We start from the raw sequence: 21948 nt of genomic DNA on the forward strand, positions 1-21948 counted from the left end.
CAGGGAGGGTTGAGATTTGACCAAGAGAACCAAAGATTTATAAATTGATCCAAGAATGTCTGGAGAGCTTTGGGGCCTTTGGCTTTGGAAGATGAAGGCTTACCGACAAATGTGGCTAACCTTGGGGGATCTTTGGGGGCCCTTTGGTCTATGGCTGTTGTAACCTGCTGTGCACACTTGCACGTGAGTGCTCTCGTTTGGCCTAAAGATACCTTATATTTCGTAAGGAAACCTTACACTTGGAAGTTTATTTGGTTTTGGAGTTTTGCCAGGGCTCTTGGCCTAACAGAGAAAGGGAGAGTGAATCTGTTTTAATCTGTGCCACTCTTTTAATCTTCATCCCGTATGACCTTGCTTGTCTCAGAAGAATATATGTCATGAGCCAGCCTGTCATGAGCCAGAAAGGGAGCCTTTCCCTTTCTGTAGTTCCAGGGTCTGGTGAAGCATCTTATACGCAATAAGAATTGACTGAGTGTTTGTCAGTGACCCCTGCAAATTCTGCTTTTGTTGTAGGAAGCAGTGCAAGTGTTGATTAAGCACTCGGCTGACGTCAATGCGAGGGACAAGAACTGGCAGACCCCGCTCCACGTGGCAGCAGCCAATAAGGCTGTCAAGTGTGCAGAAGTCATCATTCCCCTGCTGAGCAGCGTCAATGTCTCTGACCGAGGGGGACGCACAGCCTTGCACCACGCCGCTCTGAATGGCCATGTGGAGGTCAGTGTCCTCATCATTGAGAGCAAGAATCCTCCCCACAGACCCTCTTAGCCCCATGTGGAACCTAATCTCATTGCTGAGGCTTTTAGATAATGTGACAATAATATTTGTACACCAAACCTTAGGCAACTGTACCTAATTTTGAATTTAGAGCCACAATGAATTGAAAAAGTAGCCGACACTTCAGTCTTTCCCGCAGGTTGGCCGTGGTGTCTTCCTACTTTGAACTTCAGATCTCTGACCTGCTTTAGATTGGACATTAATTTGGCTCACATCACCTGCTGAGGGTGAGGACCGCTCACCATTACAGAGTATACGCTTGATTTCACTGTCGGTTATCTTTCAGATGGTTAATTTACTCTTGGCCAAAGGGGCAAACATCAATGCGTTTGACAAGAAGGACCGGCGTGCTCTGCACTGGGCAGCTTATATGGGTAAGGATTCCATGGATGGAGAGCAAAGTGCAGATAACTTGAACTAAAAAAGCCCCGGGTTTCTCACTGACCACGCAGGTTTTCTCTTGGGCGAACCTGACTTCTTTTCAAGCTTGGGATTCAGTTGAATTAAGATTCGGTCCTTGTACTGGCGTGCACAGAGCACTCTAATTGGGCAGTTGCTTTGTCGGAGATTTATTTATCCTACAAAGAGCAGGAGGGATGAATCATGGCATGGCCTTCATTGAATGTGTTTCAATCTGGATTGGAAAGCTGCACAAATTGTGCTTATTTTAACTTGTTATGGCAGCAAAATAAGGTGTTTAAAGAGAAAGAAGGACGGGCTAGCAAAGCAAGGATGTAAATTTCATTTGTCTTTTTATTTATAAATATTCCTGAAAGAAACAAAAAGGAAGGAATAAAGGACAACACCCTGACTGTCGTGTAGGTGGAGGTGCCCAGAGTCACCGTGGGTGATCCTGCTACTGCACTGCCCACAGAGCTGGGGCTTGCTCCTTGTTTCTGCCAGCTAGGGTGCAGAAGACAAAGGAAGACATTACATTTCTATGCTTTTCCTCTTCACTTTTGTTGGCACTAGTACCACTGACAAATGAGAGCCCTCATAGAGTTTATTCTCAGTGTTGACGCTTGGGAAATGAAGAACTATAAGAACTAAGATCCTTCCTTTGTGATTCTAATTGGAGAACATCCTGCAATTAGAAAAGCAGAAAAGCAGGATTCTATCAGCACCAAGTTATAAACACCCTGACTGCCCATCACAACACAGGAGATTGTGAAAGATCTACACAGTGGGACACTATGCAGTAACTACAGTGATGATATCATTAGTATTTTCTTAACATAGAAAGATTCTGTGATATGTTAAGTGAAAACAGATCATAATACAGTATGAATAATACAATTCTCATTTTTGTTAAAAGTATCTATAAAATGAAAACAACCTGGGATGTATTAAACACTGAAATTATTAACTGACTATCTCAGGGGATTGTGGATGATTTTGGTTTCCTTTTAACACCTTTTTGCCTTTTCTGAATCCTTTTTAAATAAGCCTACGGACCTTTTATTATCATAAAAAATAATAATGTTAATTGTGGGGAGAAAAAAGAGAATGGGTTGGGGCAGGGATGAAATAAATTCTGTGGCTATAGATAGGCCTGAGTGAATTCTTGGACTTAAAGAAACAGAATCTTAAGATTTTGCACGCATTATCCTTTTTTACAAGGTGACGTGGACTTTCGAGTTGTTTGAAGCAGGTTGGATGTCTGCATGGTCCCTGCAGGACTGGAGCCAGTGAGCGTTTGCCAGATGATGTTAAGGCAGAGCACACACTAAGCTAGTGGGACTCAAAGAACCTGGAGTTTCACGTTTGTTCTTTGCTGATACATGGCTAAAACATATGTGTAGAATTGCTTTAAAGCAGTAAAGTTACATTTTTGTGTGTCATCGGGATACATATAGGAAAACATATACAGATGACTATCTTTAGGGACTAATGGACAAAACCAGGGCAAAGAGCTTAAGATAGCACCACCAGTAATTCAAAATCGTTTTTTTCTGTACATAAGTCTTCATAAAACTAGCCAAGACAAAACTCTGTCTCTCTTGTACACACACACACACACACACACACACACACACACACACACACACACACACATATATTTTAGGCCCTGGAGCCAGTACTCATCTTCTACCCTTCAGTTATCAACAATGTTTAGAGCAATGATCTTGAAGCATCGAACAATCTTTAGTCAGGAAATAAAGGTCACATACATTTATCGTTGTATATGTAGCAAGATAGAGAACAAAGGAAGATATTCTAGAAAATATGCCAACAGGAGTTGAAACTAGAAGGGTTTTCAGTTTAGCCAGCAATTCATGAGAACTTGAAGTTGAACCACAGGAAGTTGCCATTTTTGTGGGCCCAGAAAAGGGTCAAACAGCAGCAGTTGCATATGATTTAACAATAATCTGGAGCTGTTCTGATTAATTGATCTTTTTTTCTTTCATTAGTTTTTCCAAACCAAATTGTCATTGTTAGACTTTTCAGTGAAGAATGGCAATTGGTTTCAAAAGCATTGCTTTCATTTGACGTGATTTTTTTTTTAGTCTCTGGTTCTAACGTATTGGCAGGACCTCCACATTATTTATTTGTAAACAGGCATCGACCTCCTTAAAGAGAAGGCTCACATGTGAATCATCTTCTTTCTTCCCACAGCACTTACATGATGCCTGACACATAGTACGTACTCCCTAAATATTTGTTGGATATTTGCCATGAAGCAGCTTTTTATAAACAGCCTAACAAGATGCTGGCAGCAGTAAAAGCTGATGGTGATAATTCAGGTGGAATGAATTGTCAAATTGTCCTATAAAGGTTAACGATGTTTTCTGCTGCTTTGTTTCTACAGGCCACCTGGACGTTGTGGCTTTGCTCGTTAACCACGGCGCGGAAGTGACGTGTAAGGATAAGAAGGGCTACACGCCCCTGCATGCCGCGGCCTCCAACGGGCAGATCAGCGTTGTCAAGCATCTCCTGAATCTGGGGGTGGAGGTGAGCTATGATTCAGGCATCACCCCATGGTGCATTTGTGGGTTTTCTGTTGTTCGGAAATTAAATCCTGTTTGCATTTTAAGTCAAGAGGGAAAAAAAAAAACAACCCTCATTTCTTACCATCTTGTCTTTTTTGAGTTTACATGGGCAACTGATGAAGGGCAATGGGGCATATGCTAAGTCGTAGAAAGCCAGAAACAGACTAACTTTCTATATCAACATAGAGAAATATTTTAACATCTAGGATACATATCCACCAGTCATTTTTAAAAGACTGGCGAGGTTTCATCATCCCATCTTTAGAACCTAGCCTTCTAAATCGTGGCTTCCAAGCAGAAATGAATGACAAACATGCTGAGCTGGAGGAGTAGACCTCACCCCCTTCTCCTTAGGTAGCAGGGTGGGAGCAGTAGTGAGGCTGTCCCGGAGGAAAGGAAAAGCGAGCTGCGACAGTGAGATGGTGATAACAGCAGTCAGGGCAGGTCTGGGAGAGCAAGAGGGAGCTGGGGGCTAAATGACCAGGGCAGCTCCACAGCCCAGCCACCAGAATGTGGCCTCTTGAGGTGTCAGCAGAGCGGGTTCTGAGTTCAGGCCCCACAGCAGCTCCCTGAGCACCTCCCACCCTTTCCTCTTCTGTTCGCTGTTGAGATCTGGGCTCGTCTCTTGCTCCCCCGATTCAGTTCTCCTCTGGCGTTTTGAGGCAGCTTTGCCGCTCCCTTTTTGTCCCTTCCCTAGCTGAAAGATATCTTGCCCCAAGTGGAAACCTCTCACTCTTCCTCCCAGCTCACTTTTTGTCACTTTCACGTCTTGCTGAGCTTTACCTCCGCGTGAGAAGCTGCCCAGGATGACCACGCTGGGGCAAGAGTAAGCTCTGAAGGATCACACTGACAGATGGGTATTTCCTTTCTCCAGCACAGCCGGTAGGCTTTTGGTGGGAAATGGAGTAAATCGGCTTCAGTGCTTTTAATCGCCTGTGTTGGACTCATTTGCAGATTGATGAAATCAACGTGTATGGAAACACGGCCCTCCACCTGGCCTGCTACAACGGGCAGGATGCTGTAGTCAACGAGCTGACGGACTACGGTGCTAATGTGAACCAGCCCAATACCAGCGGGTTCACCCCGTTGCATTTTGCTGCTGCCTCCACACACGGTGCTTTGTGTCTTGAACTGTTAGTAAACAACGGGGCGGATGTTAACATTCAGGTATGACTCTCTCTCAGTGTGAAGTACCTTTGCGTTGAGCCTCTGTCTGAGCAAACTCACCTGCTGTAAATTACAATTAGTGAATTGTAACTCGAAGCGTCCTGATTCTTGCGGACTTATCCTATATTGTCGTGATGTGGAAACTTCTGCAGCAGTGGTGGTACCAGTGGATGACACTGAGGTTCTAGCCACGTGCCCTCGGTAGCTTAGTGAATATACGGGAGCAAATACTGGGTCTCAGGGATGTGGACTTGGCCGAGGTTCTAATACTGAGGTGAATGTTGAGCTGATGGGGCAGAGATGCTGAGCATGAAAAGGAAGCCTAACCTAACGATCTCAGGTCTGTTTCCAACCCGCAAGGCCCTCCAAGGAGTTTCTCAAATGGTTTCCTGGAGTAAACCCCAGATAGTGGCCTCAAGTATATGATATTAATCTGGTTTTAATGGTAATTCCTTTACTCAGCAAACTTACTGAGGACTACCTAGTGCCCTCTGTTTGGTACTGGGTGTATACTCCAAGGTGCCCTCAAGGAATTTACGATACGGCAAGGAGATAATGTACTCAGATAATCATAGGGCAAGAGAGTGGCATGAGTGGCATGAGAAATTAATAAAGTGCTGCAGACTGTAAGAAGTAAGTATTGACTTGCTTTTTGCTTGGGCATCAAAACTAGAGATTGCTTTTGAGCTGAAGATTGGTATCAGTTGAGATGAGGAGGGATAGAGAGAATTTGAGAGAGGACATTCCAGATACATAGAATGGCAAGCAAAGGAGTTGAGAGGTCTCGACGGGTAAACTTTAGGTAACCAGTCTGCTCACTGTAACAGATAACCAAGAGGAACTTTTGCAGGTAGCCTTCATGATCCAGGTTACATCACTCAGATGCATTTAGATTGTAGCACAATATCCTGATTTATACCGAGTGACCTTGTTCGCATCCTCAGCTTCCCTTCTCCCAAGCACACGGGAATTGTAAAGCAAGGTCCCGGTGTGTTCTGTCTCTGCTTTTGAAAAATTGTTATTTCCAAGATTTAATTTCAGGAATATTGGATCAGTCTATTTTAATGATCTCCTCTATTCACTCTTAAAGTCCTTTTATATTTTTTCATTTAATTTATAATAGTGGGGAAATATGAGACAGATTCTCAGAAAAGCGATTTATTGTGATTGGAGTACAAATCATATGAAAGAAAGGAGCCAGGAACAAGCTGAAATGTGACCTGACCAAGGATGAGCACTTATCCGCTGCCCAAGGAGTTGGGGCCTCTATAGGGTGTGGGTCCGCTAATCATTATAGAGGCCACATGATCAGAACTGAGCATTAGAGACGGTAATCTGGCCACAGAAAACCAGAGACAGAAAACATAAAGAAAAAAATGTATATATGACTACATAAAAATTTTAAACTTTTATATAACAAAACAAAACAACAAAAAAGACAAAAACAAAAACCTTAACATAAAATTGAAAGGGGAGCAACTTGGAAATTTTTCTGCAATATACATATAAGCAAGGAGTTAACAGATTTAATATGTAAGAGCTCATAAAAATCAATAAGAAAAAGTCTGATAGTCTACTAGAAAATATGGGCAAATGCAGATCACAAGAGAGAGAATACAATATCCATTAAACTTATGAAAAGATATTCAGTATTACTAGTCATTAGAGAAATGCAAACTAATACGTTTATAATATTAATACATTAATATTTGCCTTTAAAATTGGCAAGTATCAAAAAGACTAGCAGTGCCCAGTGTAATCAATGAAAAATTAAAATGCAATAAGTAAATATGATCCAGTTTTATAATTTCAAAAAGTATGTGTCTATGTATGTGCATAGAAAGAGAAAAATATCTGGAATCTACATCAGTATCCTAGCAACAGTTATCACTCCAGCGAGGCAAAATTATGATTTGGATTTTCAGTTGCTTTTCAATATATTTGTTTTAATCTTCTTATTGTGATGCCATAAGTATGTGTTATTTTTATATCCAAAAGAAAAAGAAAAGCTATTTTCATTTTTATAAAAAAAAATTTCAGATATAGTGGACCTAGGGAGGGGACAAGTAGAAGGTAACTGGAAGTCAATGAAATGGGTCTGGATAAGAGGTAATGAGGACAGGGGGATGGGGACAGCCAACGGAGGGAGAGGCTTTGCAGAAAGGAAATCTCTGGGATTTCATTGGACAAGAAATGGAGGAGATAAAGATGAGTATAAGAATTGAAATCTGGGCTTCCCTGGTGGCGCAGTGGTTGAGAGTCCGCCTGCCGATGCAGGGGACACCGGTTTGTGCCCCGGTCCGGGAAGATCCCACATGCCGTGGAGCGGCTGGGCTCGTGAGCCATGGCCTCTGGGCCTGCACGTCCAGAGCCTGTGCTCCGCAGCGGGAGAGGCCACAACAGTGAGAGGCCCGCCTACCACAAAAAAAAAAAGGAATTGAAATCTGGCTGAAGAGGTAGTACAGCATAGTGATTCAGTGTCCAGTTCTGTGTCTAGACTGCCTAGATTCTCATCCTTCCTTGACTTTTAGTAATTATATAATCATAAACAACTTCTCTGTGTGTCTGTTTGTTTATCTGTAAAATTAGGGAAGCAGTAGTATCTTCCTCATGGGACTGTTGTGAGGATTAAGCAAGTTATCTCACATAAATTACTTAGAACAATGCCTGCCACATAGTGAGTACTCCATAAATGATTATTGTTATTAAGAGGGATGTCAGGAGAAAGAGTAGGCTTAGAAGGTAAAACCAGTGAGTTTAGCTCTTAAGAAGCTGATTTTGAGCCTTTGATACAACCAGTCTGAGAAAACCAATAGTGCAAAATGTGATTCTCTAGCATGGGAGAGCAGTAGAGAATAGAAGAAAACACCTAGGTTGTCTCATTCACATTGAGGTGATTGATAGTTGAAACTGGGAGAAAAGGATGATGAGATCACCCATGGAGAGAGTACCTCATAGCATGAATAGAGAAGAGGCTGTAGGACTCCAGTAACCCTTCACTCTTAGGATCAGGAGGAGGAGGAAGGCCAGAGAAACGGATGAAAAAAGAAGAGTTAGGGGGCTTCCCTGGTGGCACAGTGGTTGAGAGTCCGCCTGCCGATGCAGGGGACACAGGTTCGTGCCCCGGTCCGGGAAGATCCCGCATGCTGCGGAGCGGCTGGGCCCGTGAGCCATGGCCACTGATCCTGCGTGTCCAGAGCCTGTGCTCCACAACGGGAGAGGCCACAACAGTGAGAGGCCCACATACCGCAAAAAAAAAAAAAAAAAAAAAAAAAAGAAGAGTTAGGGAAGATAGGAAGGAAACGAAGGGGTTGGAGTGTCTTCCTGAAGGTAGAAAGCAGGCAGAAATGAAAAAGTAAACTAGCTGAGGAGAATTTCAGAGTTCCGGATCTTGTAAGGGGACCCCATCCAAGGTCCTACATGGAGGTAGGATGAAGGTCTTTAGGGGCAACAAAGCAACCAAGGTGGGGAAAGAGCCAACATGTGGGGTTAGAGTCTAAGAGGAGGGTGGTGGAGGACAGGAGGCAAACAGGTGGCTCAACCGTCAGTGTCCCCAAGACTTGTGACACTTTTCTTGCCATCCTAATGTCTGAGGGACATCCTGTGGATCCTCTAAAGGAAGGAACATTATTGAAGTTAGATAAAGTATCTCTCTTTACCAACCTTAATTAATTCACGGGGTTATCTGATGCTTTCCATTTCCTCTGTAAAACATGCCAACTGATGCTTTCAGTGTGCCTGATACTGAGGTCAGAAGGCCACTTTCTGGCATACCTACCTACTTCTCCCAGGTAACTGACTAGCAGCCAGTTCAGGTCAGATAAGAGGCTTCAACTAGGTATGGTGCCTTGGTTTATGGCAGCCTTCTCTTCTCCCCCACAAAATGGACATGGAAAGCATAGCTACTTAATTTTAATAGTTAATTTTTTCCTGTAGACTGCTAATCATCAATAGAGTATAAGAAGCCCCATTAAAAAAAAAGTCTGAGACTTGGGTTTACGTATTACCTAATCTGTGTAAATGGGATTTTGAATCAAATCTAGCCTTCTCCCTCAGTCTCCCCATCTACTCTATCTACATCCTAATTCTCTTGAGTCTTTATTAGTTAACTCTGGGTGCATGGATCATCTAACATTTCCGTGGAGCCATTCGGTCTGACTGGAGGTTGTTATCTCTCTACACCACATTGCCCTTGGATTTTGAAAGTGTTTGTAGATTGCAAGACAATTTGTATTTGTTTAGATTTTCCAAAGTTAGAGGAAAATAGCAGATTGAAATGTAGCCAATACCTACTCACGTGTTCACTTTGTTTTCCTCTGTCCTCACAAAACACAAAAAGTGACATCTTCATGAGAAATTGCAAGGTGATGGAGAGGGGAGGAAGGTTATGTGTCCTGCATGCATTTTACAGTCCCTCATTTTGCTTAGATTGACCATGGCCCTGTCCTTGATTTCGAATATTGTGATATCACAAAGTTTAATTATTATAAAATAATAGAGACACAATACTTAATACAATAATCTGTTGAAAGTTTACTTTTTTTTTACAAACAGGAAGAGCATGAGGAAATATGAAATAATTTCCTTTCTCCATCAGAGACCACGTTGTAATTTTTGTAGCATCTCAAGGCTCTTTTTGGAAGCACTCAAACTAAGCATTAAAGAAGACAGTAAACACGTGGCCATGCTGGATATGACTTAGAAAGATAGATTCAGAAATTACCATTGCCTACCTAACATTCCGCCTGCCTATGGTCTCAGTTCTTTTCTGTGCACGGGCCCTTTAGATCACTTAACCCTAAGAGACTGGAACTGAAGCCCATCACACATTTACTGAAGTGGACCAGCTCCCTTCTTTGTATGTACCAGGACCAAGTTATATTCTATAATTGCATTGCAGAGGTTGAAGATGAAACTGGAATAGGCAAAAGTAAGCAGTAATAGCGACATGGCCCTTGGATCTTAAGAGAGGAAATGAGGAAAGGAGGGGGGTGAATGTCTGAGCCAACCACGTGCCATCTCCAGCCTTTAGAAGCATTAAAAAAATTAGACTGTATATGGCTTTTTGCACACCAGGGTATTAGATTGCTCTTCCATTGAATTAGGAAGCCCTTTGGGGTTTCTGGCTATATTTATTTTATAGAGACTTTATTGCCCTCCACCAGAGCCACTGAGCTTTGTGGCGCCATGGGGCACTGTGCCACAGAGAACACAGTGCCTTCACCTTCCTGGGGAGTAACTGTGTATTTAAGTTTAGAGAAGGTTTATGGGAGGAGGAGGAAAGAAGACATTAGAAGTGGAAGAAAAGAATGAATGGATTTCTGAGAATGGAAACGCTTCATTAATTCAAGGATTAATCTTCCTTGGATGATGGTGAATTCTGCCCTGAAAGAATACTAATATTTGTCGTAAAATATTCTTAGTCCTCACTGGTTTTCTTTCATGACTATGGCTGAACCATAAGTCAATAGGAGAGCTATTAAGCAAGTTCTCAAGGTCACAAAAATTTCCAAGCCCTAAATCTGCTCTGGGAGAATGCACCTAGAAATTGGAAGGAGGCTAGAAATGAAGAAGTTCTTCTAAAAGCAAAGCTTTGAATAAGTGGGAGAACTGATCATTTCTTCTCCTTTGAGCATTCAGGGAATGTTTGGTATCTGAAGTTCTAGGGCCAGCAGCAGCAATGGCAAGTTCCCCGCCACCCGACCCCACCCCCATGTTAAAAATTTCTCAGGCAGATAATGAAACTCAGTAGGATCCTCAGTCTCAACCTGAATATTCTGAGTTCTAACTTGTAAAGGCTAAATAAAAAGTACTAGTCTTTTGACCTTCATTGGTTTTCAATGGCTTTTTGAAATGAGTTCCTTTTACACCTATACCATATAAACCAAGCTGCCCCAAAATGACTGCTATGATACCCTTAATGCTTCCTGTCCCTGATTCCCGACCTCCTGCCACCCGTATCCCAGTGAGAAAAAAAAAAGTCAGCTAAGGTCTGTCTTCAGTGGCACGTGAACTCAGGCAAAGATCTGCAAGGGTAGATCTGAAGCAAGCGTCACCATTGACCATATTACCATCCTTTTCATTTAACCTAACTTTGGTCATGTCTGTTTGTCCCTTTCCCAAAATCACAAGCACTCCAAGGGAGGAAAAGGGTATGGTGTTTACTGTCCTTGAAATGGGACCAGCTTTGTAAACTATATACTGTAGAAACTGGTGACGTCTGCTTTGGCTCTCTGGCTGCAATTTAGTTAGTGACCACCAGGTTGGTGGTTACTCCTAGCCTTTAAGCTCTTTTCTAGGCATGGAAAAGTGCTTGGTTAAATATTTATAAAGATATTATCTAAACGCCGAAATATTTACAGCTTTATATATATTTAACTAAATGCTAGTAAGTTATGTTTTCATCTTAAACTTAAGAGAAAATACTGGAGCAAAATTTAAAGAAATAGCACCATCTAGGGACAAATGAATGTCAGCTCTGCAATTTCTGTTTTCTCTCTCCCTAAGAGCCTTGGGCTGTCATCACTTTTTTGTTGGAGGGAGTATGTCTTAACTCCTTATTCCTAAGTGGTTCCCAGACTTTTTAGTCTTTTGAATTGTCTGCATTTATCCCAGCTAAGACCCAGGCTCTGGAATCACAAAGCTTTTAGGAGCTCTTCTCCATCATGTCTTATGATTGGTGATGGCATCATATCCTCATTTTCTTGACTAATTCTCCTTTTCCCTAAAGACGTAATTTCAGTAAAGCTTCAAGCTTACTTCCATCTTCCTTTCCTTTCTCAATCTTTTCTAATTCAGGTTATAATCATACAAGATTAAGATGGAGAAAAAAATCCTATTTTTTCTATTTTTTTTCCCCATCAGCCTGAGAACCTTTCACTATAATGATCATTTACTTCACTCAACATGCAGTTACCACTCTGACTAACTCTTCCCTTGGCACAGATTGTGCATAGTTCCTTTCTTAAGTCTAAGGAATAGACTTATAGGATATAATAAATATTCTTCTGTTAAACCTTGTGGTTTTATAAGCTATTCCAGTGGCTCCTAAACTTTAATGTGCTGTGAAAGTTAGAAATGAAATCAATTCTGATTCAGTTTAGGTCTGGGTTAGGGCACAGAATTCACATCTCTAACAAGAATCCTGGGTGATTCAGATGCAGGAGTCTGTGGTTCACTCTGAGAAATATTTAAGTGATTATTTGTTTTCCATTGTAGAGTTTTTGAAAGAATCATTTTAAAGCACACGTATTTAAATTTCATCACAAAAATGAACTTGTGTTTTTGAAATCTCATATTTTAACCTCAGGCTTAGGGAAACGTTTCTTCTGAGACTTACAAAAAGAATAGTGGGACTTCCCTGGTGGTGTAGTGGTTGGGAGTCTGCCTTCCAGTGCAGGGGATGTGGGTTCAATCGCTGGTCAGGGAACTAAGATCCCACACGCATGCCTCAACTAAGGAGCCCGCCTGCTGCAACTAAGACCTGGCACAACCAAAAATAAATAAATGAAATTTAAAAAAAAAAAAAAAAAAGAATAGTTACATAAATTTCTTTATTTTCTTTTCTTTTTTAAATAATATCTGAATGAAAGAATACATAATATATTCTCTCCGTTGGGGATACTTTGGGTCTAAAATAACAGTAATATTTTTGTTTGGATATCACTATTTTTAGAAGAAATTCTGTAAATGATTATTTCTGAATCAAATGTGTAGGACTTTGGTATTTGGTGTAATGATGACTAATGTATGGATTCTGTACATTTTTCATCTTTTGGCTTAATCTGTGAGAGAGAATGCCATCATTTATATCTTGAATAATAAAGAGATGTATAAATTCAGCGCATATTTCCAGATAATCATTAACATGGCAATTTGCATATCTTAATCCTATGATTTCTAATGAGTTAAGTGCAGCAAATGTTTCTCTTTTGGAATAATCGAAAGTGGTGTTTCTCTGTGGAATTAGAATGTAGAGAATGGTGGAGGATTTCAGGTCAATTTTGAGAGTTGCAGTGATTTATAGCAATTTAGTCATCTTCAGGTCAAACAGGGCCAAACAAGTTAATACATCATTTGTCTTTTTTTCATGTACTATAGACAAAAGGTGAAAAAAACACTGTAATAAACTATACATATACCATCCATTATACTGTATAATGGAAAAGAATATGAAAAATAATATATACTATATATGTATAACTGAGTCACTTTGCTATACACTAGAAACTAATGCAACATTGTAAATTAACTATACTTCAATTTTTTTTAAAAGTTGAAAAATAAAACTCCTTGAAGGAAACCTTCACCAGTAGATCACAGGAGATGAAAAAATGTTTTGGATGATTTCCTCAGTTTAAACCAGGGTAGTTTAAAAATTGTCCGTGTAACTAAAAATTTCCCATTTCTTCTCTAGAATAATTTCCACATCTCGAAGCTTCTTTAAAATGTGATGTTCTAGATAAATGACGGGACCTACTGTATAGCACAGGGAACTATATTCAGTATTTTGCAATAACCTATAATGGAAATGAATCTGAAAAAGAATATATGTATGTATAATTGAATCACTTTGCTGAATACCTGAAACTAACACAACATTGTAAATACTTCAATAAAAAATGTGAAGTTAGGCAATAACTTGCGATATCACAAACACTTTATTGAGCATTGCTGGCAATGTCCACAGGGATGTTTCAGATTGATGTCACTGGCCCATTGTTTCTCTCTCTCTCATTTTTTAGAGTAAAGATGGTAAAAGTCCTCTGCACATGACAGCTGTCCACGGAAGGTTCACACGGTCACAAACCCTCATTCAGAATGGTATGTGAGATTCTTCTGCAGTGTCATTACTGGAACAGTTTCCTGGTGTGACTGAGCTTGGTTGTCCGTCATTTGAATGTGAAATATGATGCTCTGTTTTAGAGTTTATTAAGCTTGGATTTATACTGTCCTTTGATGAACTTTGCTAAAAGCTCTTAGACACGTCATCACCAATTCACTTAAGAGTGAGGACATAAAAATAAAATAAAATAAGAGTGAGGACATAGAGCCACTAAGTTTCACAGTCAATTCCCAGTCAAAGAACATGTGAGTTTTGAAACTGGAAATGATCTACTTATATAGGCTCAAGATCCTGCATTTTTCACTCTGAAACTAATAAAAATAAGTATCAGACATTTTCTAGCAGCAAATCTGAATTATTTAAAAATTTTTGAATTCGCCATAGTTCCATAAGTTAAAACTCGTTAAGCTACTTGGGCAAAAGGTAAGAAAAATGAGCGACTCGGAGGAAAAGAGGGTACGTACATGATATAAAGGATCATAAAATCACAGGCTTGATAGAGACCTTGGAAAATCACATAATCTAGTAATTTCCCAGGCTTACAATAAAGGTGTGTTTGAACCATTGGGTTGTCTCTGCAACCAAAGTACTAGGGAGTGTCACTTCACAGCATGGTTCACGTTACTATTAGAGGGTCATGGCCAGAATCTGTGAGTGGATTGACTCTGACAACGCAACTTCTATTCTTTTAGCAAATCTTAAAGACAATTTTAAAAAAACAGGTTTAGTTCAGATTTTATGCTGACATTCCAGGTGAATCCAGCAGTTCCTAAACTATCTTTAGTTGACCCACATTTCTAGTTCTCAAAATTCTGGCATTAGTCAGTTTTTTTAGACCTATCTTTTTCTCATCTGTAAGAATACTGGATGACATACACTTGAATTGTCAGTGGTACTAAGTTATGTCTTAGGCACTGAAGTCATAAAACTAAAAAGTCATTTGACATTTGGATGGAAGACCAGCCAGGGAAATGATGCTGAGGAAGCAAAATACCTGCAGCAAAGCACAGGAAATTTGTAAGCATTTCAGTGAAACTATAGAAGAAAAGAAATCGCAACAAATTTCCAGTGAGCAAATGCAGGTAACTGAAAATGAACCGCACAATACCCATTAATTCTAGTTTGAAATATGTGATATGCCTTTGTCATTTACTTTATTGAAAGACCACCTTAATTGTTTTGCTTGAAGTAAAGGGGAGGTGGGGAGGGACCCTAGCATCTCTCCTCTGCACGCTTTCCTCATCCCACTGTATTTCTCAACTGTTTTTCAGAAACAGTGTCCACTGCCTTAAAACTAAACAAAACTAGGGAGCTATTTGGTATCCATTTTTAAAAATTTAATGTGAACATAATCACCAGGGCTTAGCTCTGTGGCATTAAAAAGCATTGTTCCCTGTTAGAATAATTTCAAGCACTAGTGACCAGATCAGAGAAAGAGCAGTTTTTCACCTTGTAAGCACTGCCTTCCTACAGGTCCATCCCCGTGGGCCAGACCTGTGTCATGCTAGTGTGCTTACAACAGTCTTGGGGGTGCTGCTGGCTGCTTTGACCTCTCTAAAAACTATCTTTGTGGACTTGAAGACTCCCATGCCCTCTCTGGACATTCTTGCTAGACTTTTGAGTTGGGACGACCCCTGAAAGAGACCTTATGTCTTGTCCTCTGTGATCAAGGAACTGGTCTCAGAGCCTATCTCATTCTTGGCTGGCCTGGCATCTTGCTTGTGGGTTGAATGGGATCCTGGGTCCTATAATGCTGAGGATATAGTGGCTATAATACATAACTTATATATAATGATAAAGCTAACATTGGTTGAGTGTTCTTCACATTGTGCCAGGCACTTGGCTAAGCACGCCACATAAATCCTTCCAACCACCCCATGAGAAAGAGGTGCTATTATTATCTCCATTTCCAAGATAGGGAAACTGAGGCAGAGAGGTTGTCACTTGTGCTGGGATACATGGCATGTATGTTGAGGAACAGAGATTAGAATCCAGGAAGTCTAACACTGGAGACTGAACTCTCAACCACTCTTCGCTGTATGAACAATGACAGGTTAAAATGGGTTTTAACTTGAATTCTATTTACTCTAAGAGTCGCTTGCATTTGGCAGAGTTATTTATCCCTGTAAAAGAATGATTTGGAATTCTCTTCTCTCAGCCGACAGTTCTTTGCATTCATTGCAGATGTGAGAACTGCGAGTTCTTCCCTTCGACTTTTTTAAAAAAATGCCCTTAGGGACAAGAATAGGAAGCTCTTTTCTTTCCTCCTGTTTGTTGGTTTCTTTCTGGGAAAAGCCTAGAGGCTCACACCCCCAGGGCCTGGTGTCTGTCCTCCAGAGTGGGTAACCACAGGACAGGACCTGGAATGCCCGTCCCCCATGGGGACATCACTTGGCTCTTAAGACCTGCTGAGGAACATTCTTGATGTTTATTTATTTGTTTTGTTAAATGGCTCTGATGTTTGGACTTTGTACAGCATTTCTCTGCTTCTCTGACTGATCTCTAGTCAGGGTTATTAATTCTTTATAATAACTTTTTTTTTTCAGAAGCATTCAGCTTTGGTAAGGTGATCGTTTAAGGAAAAAACCCAAAAGACTCATTTCTTTTTTAAGTTAATAAGCAAAGACTACCTCTGCGGTTCAATCACATTGTTTGTTGTCTGAAGCTGTGTTGTCAGAGCCAGAGAGGGAAAGAAGTAAACGAAAACACAATCTGATATCAGAAGGCATTTGATCTGGCCTTTTGCACAGGCAGCTGCCTCAGATGCTGTCCAGCAGGGTACAAAAGTTCAAAATGATGTTTTTTTTTCACAGAAGCTTTAAAAATAAAAGTTTGAAAAGGAAGAGTGAAGGATGATTCATTGTGAGGTTTTTGACCTTTGGGCTCACAGACTTTCTGAGGCAACTTAATATGACTATTCTTGTTTGTGCAATGAAAAACTAATTTCAGATGAATGCCTAAATAATGCTACATAAATTATCCCTTCTGACGTGCTCTGCATATGTCTAAACTCATGGATATTTATTTTCCTCACTAATAATCAATGATCGATAACCAACATTTAACTTGCAACCTTCAGATGAATAGTAAAGATATTTAATTTGCTAAAAAAAAAGATAACTAATAAGGACCTGCTGTATAGCACAGGTTGCTGTATTACATTACTCTGTAATGGCTTATATGAGAAAAGAATCTAAAATAAAGAGTAGGTATATGTATATGTAGAACTGATTCATTTTGCTGTACACCTGAAACTAACACAATATAGTAAATCAACTATACCCCAATAAAATTTTTTAAAAAGGTATGTAATTTGCATTCCAAGCAAATGAAAAGGCTTCAGGAGTGACTATAAGATAGAAATTCGTTCATCTAGAGGTCCTACTTTAATATAAAACATATTTCTAAATAACAAATATTCTTTTATTTTTCTACTAAGTTATGATGTTTTCTAGAAGTATATCTTAAATGACCAAGATAATTACCCATATTTTTACAGTTTTAAATTGACTTATGAAATGACAGTAACAACAGGAAACTTTATCAGCTCAGACCCTCTATTCCATCGTTTCCAGTATTTTTCACTCTTCTCTTTTCCTATCCAATTTTTGGCATATTTGAGGCTGGTAAACATGGAGCCCCTACTCTTGGCTGGGAAGGACATGAGCAATGTAGTGTTTGAAAGACTTCTTTGAAGTCTGGGGATCTGTCTCCCACAGTTCCCCGCATCAGCTCTGTGGGTGGACCTTTCAGGCTGACCACTGTGGGCAGCCCTCACATGGATACATGTACCCTGGATTGCTCTGAGGTATCCATGGAGACCAGGTGGCTGCCTTTCCCCAAGGCATAAAAATGATCTAAATTGGATACTTCTAAATTTAGATTACTGTGAACTATTTCTTGAGTCCCTAGAAGTTTTTAATAACTAATTTTATTTTAATTTTTCTTGATTATAAAATTAGTACGTGCTCACTGTACAATAAAATTATTAAAGAGATTCCCCCATGACCCCCATCAATGTATCTCCATAACCCCATCCCAAGAATTTCTATTGACAGTTTGGTGAAACTTCCAGATTTTTCTATGTATTTAAGAATGTATATATAAAGATACATAATTATTACTTTTACAGAAATGATTGTAGTCCATTTATTTGAACAACTGATTTTAAAAATCACTACTGTGCCACAGACACAAAGATATGAGGAAAGATCAGCGTTTGTATTCAGGTGGCCATTTATATTTCTCTGTCACAAAGTTAAAAAGGGGTTACCTTTTTGTAAACAGCTATTAAGTTGCAAACTCCAAATGTGCAAAGTTATTGGCAGCAGCTAAACTCTACATGCCAAAGTCTTGGCTGCAGAGTGAAGCATCTTAAATCCTGTGTAAACATATGTACTAATTGGAGTTTGTTTTTTTTTTCTTAACATCTTCCCCTTCTACAAAGCTCACACATATTTGTAATTATTTCACTTTTTAGGAGAGATTCTCGTTCATTAACTCTGTTGTGCCAGTACACCTGGCTAGAAAATATATTGTTTGCTGGAAATAAATCTTAGGGAGTTGGTGGTCACAGTTAGGATTCATTAGAATGAAGGACCGTACAGATATTATCGTGAAGATTTTATAATGGTCGTATTATAAGAAATAGTGTCTTGGCCTGGAAGTTACTGCTTTTTCCTCAGATCTGAAAAGACTCTCAATGGCTTCCTTTTGGTACTCAAGTATACCTCTGATGGGTGTGCAAATGGGCACAGCCTTTCTCAAAAGCAATTTGCCAGTGTCCATCAAGAGCCTTAAAAACATTCATACTTGTGATCTAGTAGTTCTACTTGTAAAAATATTGCTGAAGGAGATCGTCTGAAATGGTGGATAAAGATTATGTATAATTATGTTCGTTCCTGTGTTTTTCCTAATGGCAAGATTTGGGCATAGCCTAAATGCCTAGTAATTGGGGACTTGTTGAGTGAATTCTCTAAATACTGATATCATGCAGTCATTTACAGTTGTGTTAATGAGACTAATTAATGACGTGGGAAGTGTTTGTGATATAATATTAAGGGGGAGATGGGGATACAAAACTCTTTCTACCCTATGATCTCAACCATGGGAAATGTCTTCACACACAAATGCACACACACATACAAACAACTGGAAGAATATATCCAGAGTATTAATACTGATTATCTCGGATAATCAGTGAATTTCTAGATGACTTCTGTTTTCTTCTTTGTATTTTACTGCATCTTCTAAATTTTCTACAGTGAGAAAATTACTTTCTCAGTAATAAATATTATTTAAAGTAAATGCTTAATATCTTTTTAGATTGATCTAAGCCATTTATATAACATTTGCATTTCTCAGGATTTTGTATTTCTTATTCTGGAATATATAAATGTGTATGTGTAGTTTAGATATACAAACTAAACATTATAGTATTAGTATCTTAAAATTATCTATTTTAGTTTTAAAATATCAGCTTACTTTAGTCCAATATAATTGATGATGGGAGTAAAGCTTAAGATTTGACCTATTCTAAAGTACCTGATATCTAAGAGCATGAGCTGACAATTCAATAACTTACTGCTTTCCATAATGATGCAGAGATTTGTTTATGAACAGGATAGTCAGGAAATAAAACCTTAGAATAATTTATATCCGGTGCCCCAATATCCTAGGTGCTTTCTTTTATTAAAAGCATAAGTGCGTGTGGGCTTACATAAGCAAGAGTACACACTATGTGATTTTTCTCCTTGGTGTGCTTCCCTGTCCTTTACTCCCTCCCCTTTTCCTACTTTCTTCAGGCCCTTCCTTTTTGACTGGGGTGTAATTCATATACTGTAAAAGTCACCATTTTAAAGTGTACAGTTCAGTGGATTTCAGTATTTTCACAAGGCTTTACAACCATCACCATTATGTAATTCCAGAACATTTTCACCACACCCCTCCAAAATCTTTATCCCAGTTAGCAGTCACTCCCCATTCCTCCCTCTCCTTGATTTCTCCTTATTTCATGATTTTCAAGGACTCTTAAACTACTTGGAAGCTTACCCAATTATCACTAATGCATGTAGCAAATATTTTCACATATGTCAGTTTCCTTATTGCTAGGATGTGGGGAAAGCCTTTTTAACTACAATGCAAAATCTAAATACAATAAAAGACATAAATTACAAAAAAGAATTTTTTTCAGTGTAGAACACCAAAGACAAATGAAAATCTAGGCCAAAAATATTTGCAACATGTATTACTGATAAATGGGCAATCTCCCAGATATTTTAAGAACCTTTAAAAATTAAGGAATAAAAGATCTCTCTCTCTCACACACACACACACTCTTAGAAAAATGGGCAGAAGTCATGAAAAAATGGTTCATAGAAAAAGGTAAACAAATGGCCCTTTAATATATTAAAAGATTCTCAACTTCCTTAACAAGAGAAATGAAAAGGCTACAGTGAGATACCAGTTCTCACTCATTACGTGGTATGTATTCAAAAGCTTGACAAAGCTGGGGAGGAGAAAAGGCACTCTCATACATTGCTTGTGTGAGTGCAAAATTGCACAGCACCTAAAGAGGGAAACGTGGCAAAATCTAACAAAACCACATACTCATTTCTGTAACCTAGAAATCCCCTTTCTAGGAATTTATTCTGAAGATAGACCCAACAAATACAAAACACTTGCAAAATGAGGTTATTCACTACAACATTCCTGATATTAGCAAAATGATTTTTACCACCTAAATGCTCATCCATACCCGACTGGTGTACTTAACTAATACATCCATGCAATGAAAGATAATTAAGCTGTACAAAAATGAGGAAGATTTCCAAGAAGGGATCTCTAGGAGTGAATTCGAGGGTATGTTGTTAAGTGAAAAACAACAAAAAAAGCATGGTATAAAAGATTCTATTGTGCTTGTTTTTGCAAAGAGAAACACAGAAAGCATAAACCAAAACTAAAGAAAGTGATTAATTACTATAGGAAGTGGTTGAGGGTGAAGTGAAAGGGATAGAAATGAGAGTGGGACTTTTTAAAAGTGTAGAATTTTTGACTTTTGAAACGTGTGTTACATATTAATAAAATAAAATTAAATCAAAGCTGGTAAACATTTTGAAAACAAAATCCAATGAACCTGTGTATCAAATTGATAATATAAGCACACAGGATAAAGAATTCAGATAACTTTTGAACGAAGTACTCGCTGTATATGCTAAAATCATTATAGGAAACTTTGTTGGGAAATAGAGTATTTGCACAGTCTGGAAGTATCACCCACAAATTCCTTGTTAATTACAAAAGGGGAAAAGACATTTGTACAGTGGAGAGTGCTGGCCGGCATCTCTTGTATTTCTTATTCTGGAAGACATAAATGTGTACGTATAGTTCAGATATACAAACTAAACATTATAGTATTAGTAGCTTAAAATTATGTATTTTAGTTTTAAAATATCAGCTTACTGATATTTTCTTACTGATAATCAAGCCTTTTTTTTTTTTATTGTGGTACAAAAAAATTTACCATTTAAACTACATTTAAGTGGCACTAATAAGTACATTCACATTGTTGTGTGGCCATCACCACTACCCACCTCCAGAACTTACTTTTTCATGTTCCCAAACTGACACTCTGTACCTATTGCAAGTAATCAAAAGTTGCATCACCCAGTAATGGAAAAACGACCTTATGTGTGTGCTGTGGAGATGTGATGGGAAGTGCAATTCAACTCTGGGGTATTCTTGCCAAAATGTTTAGGCTGAATCTAGTAATGAGGAAATAATCAGACAATTCCAGAATGCAGTATATCCTACATGACTCCTGGCATGGTCTCCAAAAATATCAATGACATGGGAGATAAATATATAAATACATAAAAGGCAGGAGGATTGTTTTAGATGAAAGGAAACTAAAGAGACATGACAACCAAATGCTATCAGAATCTTTGATTGGATCCTGGATTTTTAAAAAAAACAGTTATAAAGCACATTTGGGGGAACAATTGGAGAAATTGGAATATGCACTTATATTATGTAAAATTATGGTATCAGTGTTATATTTCTTGGATATGATGATGAAATTATGTGGGAGGCTGTCTTTGTTCTTAGGGGTGAAATGTCATGATGTCTGACTTATTTCTAAATGGTTCTTCAAATGAATGAATAGACTACTTA

General features: G+C 39.0%; 1 protein-coding gene across 3 annotated transcripts in view; it reads left to right on the forward strand.

The window, feature by feature from the left end:
* ANKRD44 (ankyrin repeat domain 44) overlaps positions 1-21948 on the forward strand; it is a 326135-nt gene that overhangs the window by 199038 nt on the left and 105149 nt on the right. For all 3 annotated transcript variants that reach the window (XM_032637664.1, XM_032637666.1, XM_032637665.1), the window contains exons 5-9: positions 514-714; positions 1061-1148; positions 3584-3726; positions 4719-4931; positions 13676-13754. In XM_032637664.1, the coding sequence (XP_032493555.1) occupies positions 514-714; positions 1061-1148; positions 3584-3726; positions 4719-4931; positions 13676-13754 (724 nt within the window). The remainder of the gene's footprint in view (positions 1-513; positions 715-1060; positions 1149-3583; positions 3727-4718; positions 4932-13675; positions 13755-21948) is intronic.

Source organism: Phocoena sinus, chromosome 7 (genome assembly GCF_008692025.1).
Source record: "Phocoena sinus isolate mPhoSin1 chromosome 7, mPhoSin1.pri, whole genome shotgun sequence".
Lineage (NCBI taxonomy): Eukaryota > Metazoa > Chordata > Mammalia > Artiodactyla > Phocoenidae > Phocoena > Phocoena sinus.